Source organism: Rutidosis leptorrhynchoides, chromosome 9 (assembly GCF_046630445.1).
Source record: "Rutidosis leptorrhynchoides isolate AG116_Rl617_1_P2 chromosome 9, CSIRO_AGI_Rlap_v1, whole genome shotgun sequence".
In the NCBI taxonomy this organism is placed as follows: Eukaryota; Viridiplantae; Streptophyta; class Magnoliopsida; order Asterales; family Asteraceae; genus Rutidosis; species Rutidosis leptorrhynchoides.
The window spans coordinates 363,267,309-363,277,725 of record NC_092341.1 but is presented as its reverse complement, the minus strand read 5'-3'; the positions used below and the strand labels follow the sequence as shown (position 1 = coordinate 363,277,725).

At 34.7% G+C, this 10,417-nt stretch overlaps 1 protein-coding gene across 1 annotated transcript; it reads left to right on the top strand.

The window, feature by feature from the left end:
• The first annotated feature begins 281 nt into the window (after nucleotides 1–281).
• Nucleotides 282–2,245, top strand: LOC139867344 (transcription factor bHLH96-like). The gene is made up of 3 exons (XM_071855714.1): nucleotides 282–764; nucleotides 1,159–1,578; nucleotides 2,147–2,245. The coding sequence occupies exons 1-3, from the start codon at nucleotides 282–284 to the stop codon at nucleotides 2,243–2,245; spliced, it is 1,002 nt and encodes a 333-aa protein (XP_071711815.1).
• The last annotated feature ends 8,172 nt before the right edge of the window (nucleotides 2,246–10,417 follow it).

The window sequence follows — 10,417 nt, the reverse complement described above, 5'->3', positions numbered from 1 at the left end:
GATTCTTTTCGTCCTTATATATAAGTTCATTACCACTCACACCAACATCCACATTTCAAAAAGCTCTCCATTATATATTATCATATATGCTACATTCTAACAATTATATTTCATCGTCTGATTCTTGCTTCCTTTAATCTTTGTGGTGATCACTGTTCACTTTTCAAGCTTATCCTACCTAAATAAATACAAAAGAATCAAACTTTTTCCCTCTTTATATTAAACCCTCAAGTCATCACATCCGGTTTATTCAAGATTTAGGTTCATTTGCATTTGAACAAATGGCGTTAGATACAATAGTTTACCCACAAGATCAAATTGGAAATTGGGGGTACGATTATTTGTTACAAGAAGATAAAACTTTTTGTGGGTTTTTAGAAAGTAACAATCTTTTTCAAAATTATGGACAAATCCATGCAAATAACTGGGATTACAGTTCGTATTCTGCAATGTTGCAAAATGACAACAATTGTTATGATATGAAGGATTGTTGGGGTGCCACCATATCTTCGCCAGAAGATTGTAGGGGTAGTGGCACCCTCGTTGACCAGGCAATGATTGAGTTGCCGGCAGCGACTGCGGGCCCCACCAAGGTGGCGGGCGTAGGTAGGAGAAAGCGAAGGCGTAATAAAAGTGGGAAGAATAAAGAAGAATTGGAGAATCAGAGAATGACTCACATAACGGTGGAACGCAACCGTCGAAAACAAATGAACGAGTATCTTGCCGTTATTCGATCCTTGATGCCATCTTCATATGTTCAAAGGGTAAAATTTTGCCTTTGTATGCAAATTTAGTGTAATAGATCATTGATGTTATAGTTTTGGTAAAAAAGTTTTGGAATTTTTTTAAATTAACTTGCATTTTCTTGAGCTAGTATGGTATGTGAGTTTGACGTCGTTGTCTTGATTTAACTAAATTGAGTTTAATATTATTTTTTCAAAGTAAAAGGGTCTATAGTGTACATCATACTTTTAGCTTTTAAAATTAATTACTCGTTAACAGAATAAGTATGATGTTACAATAATTTTTGGCCGGACCAAGTCACATCATCAAAATTATTGTGATCACATCAATTTTATTCCATAAAAAATACTATCTGACAATTTTAATACAGTATGTTAATTAATTATTGTGTTGAAATAATTATTAATATTCCAGGGGGATCAAGCATCAATAATTGGAGGAGCAATTAATTTTGTAAAAGAGCTAGAACAACAACTACAAACCCTAGAGGTACAAAAAAGAGCCATTGATCAAAAGCCAAATATCAAAAACGACAATGGCTACTCTCCTTCATCACTCCCATTTAGTGAATTCTTCACGTTCCCACAATATTCCATTCGACCGGCCAACGAAATAGGCGATGTTTCGACCACGGTTACTAAAAACCGGCCACCGGCTATGGCGGAAATTGAAGTAACGATGGTGGAGAACCATGCAAACCTCAAAATACTATCAAAAAAACGCCCTAAACAGCTCTTAAAAATTGTGGCTGGATTACAGTGTTTGTGGCTTACTATTCTTCATCTTAACGTTACAACCGTTGTACAAATGGTACTCTACAGTCTTAGTGTCAAGGTTAGAAAACCCTACAATTTATGCTGCTTTGATTTAATTAACTTCGTTAAAATGTGTATCTTTGACAATACATAGTAGTTTTTAACACTTTTTAAATGAGTTTTTCACGCTCAACAATATAAATTTAAGTTATAAGCGTGAAAAAATACGTATTCAAAAACTTTGAAACGTGGAAAAATAGGGTTAAATATTCTAAATGTTATTAACTTTTTGACGTTTTGAAGTGTAATTGAGTTTTTCTTTTTGACCCTTATAACTGACAAAAACATTGTGACTTGTCAAAACCATGTCAATTTGAAAGTGTCAAAAATGAAACTTTATTTTATAGTGTGATCACACGTTTATAAATTTAGTGCTGCCTGTGGTCTAACATATAGAGGTGCATATTTGCTCATCTCAAAGATTTTGAACAATTGCTATCAATCTTTACCTTCATATTCAATCAATTTATTGTATATTATATAATTTGATATGTTAAGAATTTTTATATTAGTTAGTATTTATATTTATAATTTATAATTTATTATTAATGAAATGAATGGTTAAATGTTTTGGGATATTTTGACAGGTAGAGGATGGATGCCAGTTGAGTACAGTGGATGAGATTGCTGATGCTGTTAATTGTATGTTGGCAAAAATTGAAGATGAAGCACTTAGTATAACATAACCCGATTAATTATGATCATGTTGTTTTTGTTTATAATAAATATATTAAATTAAATATATAAATAAATAAAAATATAATAATATGATATAGGTACTTTGTTTTTATAAAACTATAATAATTTATTTATTTATATAATTATAACTATAGATTATAATTATATCGTACTATTATGATAATCACTCGTCGCTCGTTCTTATTCTCGAGGTTATATTAGTAATTCCGATTTACTTGTTATTGTATCCTGATTCTACATTTGGGAGAACGTAATGTTATACTACGTATATGAAAGTTGTAAACTCAGCCGAATACTCTCGAGCTGTTTTTAACTTTTTTTTGGTTACCACAAAATATTGGTCATAGGAGAAGCATGATACGAACCTAAGACCTCTTGTAAGAAAATCAACATCTCAAGTAATGTGATATCTTGTAATATATTGAAGTAATCATACTTCTAGCGTTTACAAGTTTTACCATAAAATTTCAATGATTATATTATTGTTATGTTAATTAATGTTAACACCATTTAAACATTACAACTGTATGAATGGCCGGTAGCCACTTCAGTTTGATGATAGTAAATTTTTATAATTTTTCTTTTTTTAAAAGCAAGTTAAAATTAACGTCATTTTTAAAATTGGGAGTTTGCATTTGATCATTTTTCTTTTCAGATAAATTGGCACTATGCAGTCAAACTATTTTATCACGGGAAACATAAATAAATCAGGTTCATAACAGAGGTCGCACGTGAGTTTGGGGGAAAGATGACAATTTTGCCGTCTGATAATTTATTTTTTGCTATATACAGATTCAAGATTCAATATAGTAAATCTTAAGCTAATATATTATATAAAAGTTACTAGATTTTAAGCCCGTGCATTGCACGGCTGCGCAAAAACCTTTTCAAATGAGTTATTTCTAATGAACTTTATAAGTGAAATACTATATATTACAAAGAGAACATAGTTTAAGATGCTCATTTATATAATATTTGTTTTGAGACATGGATGTAGGCATGTAAACGGTCATCGATAACACAAAATATATCCAATTATATATGATAAACGGAAAAAGATATAATGTATACAATTTTAATACTCTAATAAAACTCAGCTTGTTGATTGTATAACATTACCCAGATCGACTCACTCATAATATTTTGATCACAATGCCATATAATTCACACGCAAAATGTCAAATAGATTTTAAAATAAATCAATTGAACAATCATAGAAAATAACCTGGAAATCTTTTAGGGCTTGAATTGTTATTACGCCTTTACAGTTGTTTAAAAACGAAGATAAGATCATTGTGTTGAAATTGTTAAGAGAATAAATGGATAGAGATAAGTCATCGTGTTTGATTACCGAAACTAATTCTTCCGTTTTAATTCTACAAGAGTTAATTTGGAATATAATATTTGTTACATCCGTTTCATATAAAAGGGAATGAGATTGAGTTGAGATATTGTTTGACTTTTCTACACCAAGTTGTATTGCTTATTAACAATGAGTAATTTATTTTATTTAATTATTAACATATATTAATTATTTTTTATTTTTAATAATAATAATAATAATAATAATAATGTTCAAAATTTATGATGAAGAGACACGTGGATTTGCTAGTTGTAGTATTTAGCTATATTTAAGGTGCTAATGACATATAAACTAATATAAACTCTCTTTTATATAGATACGTAGTACAATTAATAGTGGTATTAATATCGCATATTTTATACATGTTTTCCTTAGCGATATCGATCACATTTTAGTCCGTTCGGATATGATTTGGTGTTTATTTTGATGATATTGAGAATGTCCGAGTTTGAAGAGCTAAATATAGAAGAGTTGCATTCTTTGGAGTTTTTGAGGCATTTTTTTAATCGATTTGTGCACCGAGGTTTAAAACGCTAACTACATATCGGGTAATTTGGTTTTGAGTTAGTATTTGTGTTGAAAAAGTGCAAAGAAAAACGAGATATCAGTTCACGTGTTATGTCGCGGCGTGACGCTTATGGCTGCGGCGCGGAGATTAGAAGGATTCGATATCAGATTGGGGGTTAAAGAAGGGTTCAGAATTAGTTATGGGTCACGGCGCGACAAATGGGGCCGCGGCGCGGCGTTTGCTTATTTTCAATATCAGAAGCAGATTTAAGAAGGTTCCAATTCACGTGTATTGTCGCTGCGCGACAACACATGGGGCGCGGCGCGGCTGTATGTCAGCCCAGGTAATTTTGCCAGGTATTTAAGGCCTGAAAAATACCCTAATTAATCATTCTTGCATCCAGACGAATTCCAGCAGATTTGACGAAAAAGGGTGATTTTTGGGCAATCCCAAGATCATTCTAACACCTCAATCATTCCGGAAACGCATCTCGATCCGTTTATCATTCAAGAACACAATTTTCATTAGGTTTAATTCTTATCATTACAATGAATACTCTTAATTGTTTATTTGTGATTTTGGTTTTAGCCATGATTGTTGGCTAAGCACTTTAATGTTTGTCTAGATTGAATATTCGTATGTGTTTGGATGATACTTTAATGTTTAATTTGATTAATGCATGATAATTATGAGTTTTGATTAAGAACCATTCTTATGGGATTTGATTATTGTTACTAGGCTTGATTAGTGATCTTGTTTGAACAAAGGGAACCCTGTTTCAATTTAGTGAACTAATTTTCAATTGATTTGTCTTAACTAATTGGGTGCTTACTGGACCAAGGGGGTAAACCGGGTAACATAGATTGAACAAATTAGGGGTGAATTGTGTGGAGCGAACGCTTAATCAATTGAATCTTAATCTTATAATTAGTTAATTACTAAGTCACAAACGAAAGAGGTCTTTGGTGAAAGGGAACCTTAAGCCAATAAATCCTAGTTTGACGTGTTTGCTAAAAGAGAACTATGGGTAAACCGACTCTGTAGTTGCATGCATTGATAAATAGAACTAGCGCTTAATAACAAATCATCCGACACTGCGAATAGGAGATCTAGGCGAACATTCTTTTATCTATTGAATTCAAATACCTTTACTTTTCGTTGAGTCTGCATTTATTTCCTATAAACTTTTAAACACAAAAATATTGTCTTTTACTTTTGATCTATCCTTGATTTGGCTAATCGTTAAATAGCCACAAAACAAATTATCTCGTACTTTCAATTTTCATAGATTAACTTAGTTTATTTTCATTAGTTGCAATCTTAATTCTCACGTTAAACTGTCCTTGGAACGATTTCGGAATTACCAACTTTATACTATTGCACGATCGGGTACACTGCCCGTTAGTGTGTAGTAATCTTTAAACCTGCATTTTCCAGAGATAAATTATATACTAGATTTTACACATCAAGTTTTTGGCGCCGTTGCCGGGGACAGTTGTGTCGAAAATTAAGATTGTTATCAAATTGTTCTTAGTTTAGTTTAATTATAGTTTATTTTTATTTTTCGTTTATTTTCAATTGAATCGGTGCGTTTAATCAGATGTTAGTTGTGATTTCGCAGGTAACAGGTAGTGCATGCCACATACGCGTTCTTCTAATTCTCCTGTTCTTCAACCATTTGACGAACCTAAAAGAGAGTTATTGAGAGCGTTAAGTCAAGAGAAACAGTCTACAGTGGATTCATCAGCTTCTTCAAGTGATAATATAATTAATTTGGGTAGTAGTGATGAGACTGTGGTGCCCGATACACCACCTGAAATCCACGAAGCAGAAGACTCTTACGTTTCATTAGATACTTTCGAGACTGAAGAGATGGCTGATCAACCACCTCGTCCTTAGACTATGGCAGAAAAGTTGAAGGCCACCCGAGCTGGCCAAGGCAATTCGATTACTCAACCAAATATCACTCAGCCTTTCCAAATCACAGGGCCAATTCTGAGTTTGATTTCTTCTGATTGCCAATTTCATGGCAAGGACAGTGAGGATGCTAACGAGCATCTTCGTATTTTCAATGATGTTTGCAACTTATTCAAGCTGCATGAGGTTGCTGATACTTCGATCAAGACAAGGTTTTTTCCCTGGACTCTTAAGGGAGAGGCTAAGAGATGGTTAGATAAGCAACCAGAGGGAGCGATTACCTATTGGGAAGTTTTGGTAGATAAGTTCTTATCAAAGTTTTTCCCTGCGTCTCGAGCTACTAGACTTCAAGCAGATATTTCGCAATTCAGGCAAAAGAGCAGTGAGACATTATTTGATGCTTGGGACCATTATTCTAATTTGTTACGCTCATGTCCGCAACATGGGTTGAATGACTTACAAAAGGTCCAGATTTTCTACAAGTATTGTGATATCCCAACGCGTCAGAGCATTGATCAAGCAGCATGTGGTACTTTAATGGATAAGACAGAAGAAGAGGCGTTAGAGATAATTGAAAAGCATGCTGCCTACACTCACGAATGGCATCAAGATCATGAGTTATCTCGTTCAGCTTCAGTTAAGAGAACCGAAACCACTGGTGCGTATGATGATTATGGGTCTATTAATGCTAAGTTAGACAAATTTGGTAGACACTTGGAGAAGTTGGAAAAGGATATGTATGGTATTAAGGTTGGTTGTGAGTTTTGCGGGGGATTACATTTAGGAAAAGATTGTGATGCAGGTTTGACTATGAACCAGAAAGAAGAGATCGCTTATATTAGTCAACATAACAACAATCAGTTTCAGGGACATGCGCAGTTTAATAGGAATTTCAACAATCCCTATAATCCTTAAGGTAATCAAGGTTCGAGGTTCCAGCCAGGATCTAGTGGAGAATATCAACAGCAAGCTCCCGGGTATTTTCAGAAGCCCCAAGCCGAAGGGAAAAAGTTCAACCTTGAAGCTATGATCAAAAAGCTTGTGATGTCTCAAACTCAGCTTGTTACTACTGTGACCCAAAACAATGAGAAGAATGATCAAATGTTTCGAAATCAACAAGCAGCTATTCAGAATTTAGAGAAACAAATTGGTCAACTTGCTAATCAGAGTAATGAGAGGAAACTGGGGGAGTTACCGAGTAAAACAGATACTAACCCGAAGAATGGGCACGTTAATGCTATCACCACCTTAAGTAGTTTAGCATATGATCCATCGCGGAAGCCAGATGAGTATGATTTGCGAGTGGTGTTAGCTAAGGATAGTGAACCGGTTGTTGTTAGTGAACCGGAGGGGAAAATGAGCCGAAACAGGTGATTGAGAAGGTTGTAAGGGTACCGAAAACCTTTGCTGTTAAACCGGTAGTTAAAGAGTATCAACCATCGCTCCCATTCCCGAGGAAGAAGAGATTGGAGAAGCTTGAGGCGGAAAAGTCCAAATTCATGGACTTGATTAAAAAAGTTAATATAAATATGCCTTTTATTGATGTGATTGCAGGTATGCCAAAGTATGCAAGGTTTCTGAAGGATTTGCTAACTAACAGGAAGAAGTTGGAGAACGTGTCTTCAGTCAGGTTGAATGCCGCATGCTCAGCGGTAGTGGCAAAAAAGCTTCCCTAGAAGCTTGAGGATCCTGGGAGTTTTACCATTCCTTGTTTACTTGGTAATTTGGACTGTGTGATGGCGTTGGCGGATCTGGGGGCTAGCATAAATTTTATGCCTTATTCTATTTATTTACAGCTAGACCCCAGGGAGTTAAAACCTACGCGTATGGCTATTCAGCTAGCTGACCGCTCTATTAAATTCCCTCGTGAAATTATACAGAATATGCTAGTTAAGAACGGGTCATTGGTTTTCCCGGCTGATTTCGTGGTTTTGGATATGGAAGTGGATGAAAGGATTCCACTTATTTTGGGTCGGCCATTTTTGAATATTGCTAGGTGTATCATCGATGTTTATGGCAAAAAGTTGACCCTTAGGATAGATGACTTGAGTACAACATTCTCAATAGACCATGCTTTAAAGTACCCTGCCTACACTGATGATGCATGTTATTTTCTTAACACTGTGGATGTCCAGTCTGAGTTTTTGCAAGAATTCTCAGAGTTACAGGGTTCAGGAGAATGCTCATTGGTTGAAATTGATGAGGAGTTGCAGGTTGAGGAGGTGGATATTTTAACCACCTTGATGGAAAACGACTATGAGGTGACTGAGGAGGAGTTCAAAGAACTCGAACGTGATGTGGATTACCGGAGCAAGTCTTCAATTGAAGAACCTACCGAGTTAGAATTGAAGCCACTTCCAGATCATTTGGAATACGCTTATCTACAGGAGGAATCTAAGCTCCCGGTAATTATTTCTTCTTCTCTTACTACAGGTCAGAAAACTGAACTTGTGACCATGCTAAAGGCCCATAAACCGGCTATTGCGTGGAAAATTAATGACATCAAGGGTATTAGCCCCTTCAATTGCACCCACAAAATTTTAATGGAGGATAACTCCAAACCTGTGGTGCAACGTCAAAGGAGGTTGAACCCGCACATGCAAGATGTCGTGAAGAAAGAGATCATTAAGGTCCTCGATGCAGGTCTGATTTACCCGATTTCTGACAGTCCATGGATTAGCCCGGTACACTGTGTACCTAAGAAAGGTGGTATGACTGTTACCACCAATGATAAAAACGAGTTAATTTCCACTCGGACTGTCACGGGGTGGCGTGTTTGTATTGACTATCGTAAGTTGAACGACACCACATGCAAAGACCACTTCCCGTTACCTTTCATGGATCAAATGCTAGAGAGGTTGGCAGGAAACAGCTTTTATTATTTTCTTGATGGTTTTTCGGGCTATTTTCAATTTCCTATCTCGCCCGAGGATGTAACATCCCAAAATTTTAAGATAATATTTTATGAGAATTTATTAATGATTTAGTTTGTTTTAGTGTTATCTTATGTGAAATAATTATTATGAATGGATGGTATGGTTTAATGAAATAAATGGACAATAGTTAATGTTTGTTGGTTAAGTTGAAAGGGGACTAGTGATGCAAAGTTAATTTAAGGACCTCCCTTAATATGGTTTTGGTGGGGAGGGTAGAAAATGCAATTTGAGCAAAGTTGTTTTAATAAAAGAAAAATTAAACACTGATAATTCATTTTATCAGTTGTAAAAAAAAAATACAGAGAGTGTGAATGTGTGTGTATATGTCGACTTTGGCAAGGAGGAAGAAGAGGGAAGCTCCAACTAAGAAATTGTGTTCATGCAATTATAAACTTGTGAAATCTAAGGCACTCTAAGCATCCTAGCAAGTTTTATTTCTTCAAATTCTTCTTCTTTGTGCACAATTAGGGTTCTTGAATCCTAAAAGACAAGGTATGAATATTCTTAAGTTTTGTATCACAATTATTGAGTGTTTGTGATGAGTTTTATGCTTAAAGGTTGTTGTTTGTTGAAGTTATGCACATTTGAATGATTTAGAACGAATTTGTTGGTAATTTTGGGAGTGAGTTCAAGTATGAACTTGCATTTTGAGTAAAGGATATGAATATGGTGAATTTGGTAGTGTTCTAGCTTAATTTCTAGTAATGCACACCAAGTGTTTGATAAAATGCCTCAATGAAGAGTCTATGTGTTCTAGCTAGTAATTTTGAAGAAGATTGCTCATGTATGAATTGTGGTTAATGTAATAAGCTATTAAATTTGGATGATTGATAATTTAGGGTTGTTAGTAATGGAAATGGATTTATGCATATTTGATGAGTAATGGAAGAATTGAAGGAAATTGCATGTTATGTTCATAATAGATGAATTTGAGATTTGCATGATTAAGGAAATGAGATTTACTTGATAATGATGTTATAAGGAAGTTATAATGCTATGGTTGTATGTGTTCATGTGTATTTGGATGTAATTAGGGAATTAAGTAAATGTGTAAATGAATGGATGTGTTAAAAGCTTGTGAAAGTTGTGATTTTGATTTAGTTGTGTTATTAATGAGATTAGCTCATGTATAGGTGCTAATCAAGGTAAGGGAGCTTCAAGTGACCAAGGAACTTCGTTTAATCAAGGTGAGTTATATGGGGTAATATGGGCGGGTCAAAGGTGATCATAGAATCCATGATCACAAGTTATGTAATAGAAATTTTTATAAATTGTTCTATGCTTTGAGCTTAACTATGCAGGAGTACTCATGGTTGTTTTTGGATACGATATATGGTAACAAGGGTGACTTAATACTCCCGGATTGCATCCGTACAAGAGAGTGGCGATTAAGTTCACTAGTTAAAAAGCTTAGACTCTACGTCTATGTTAATGT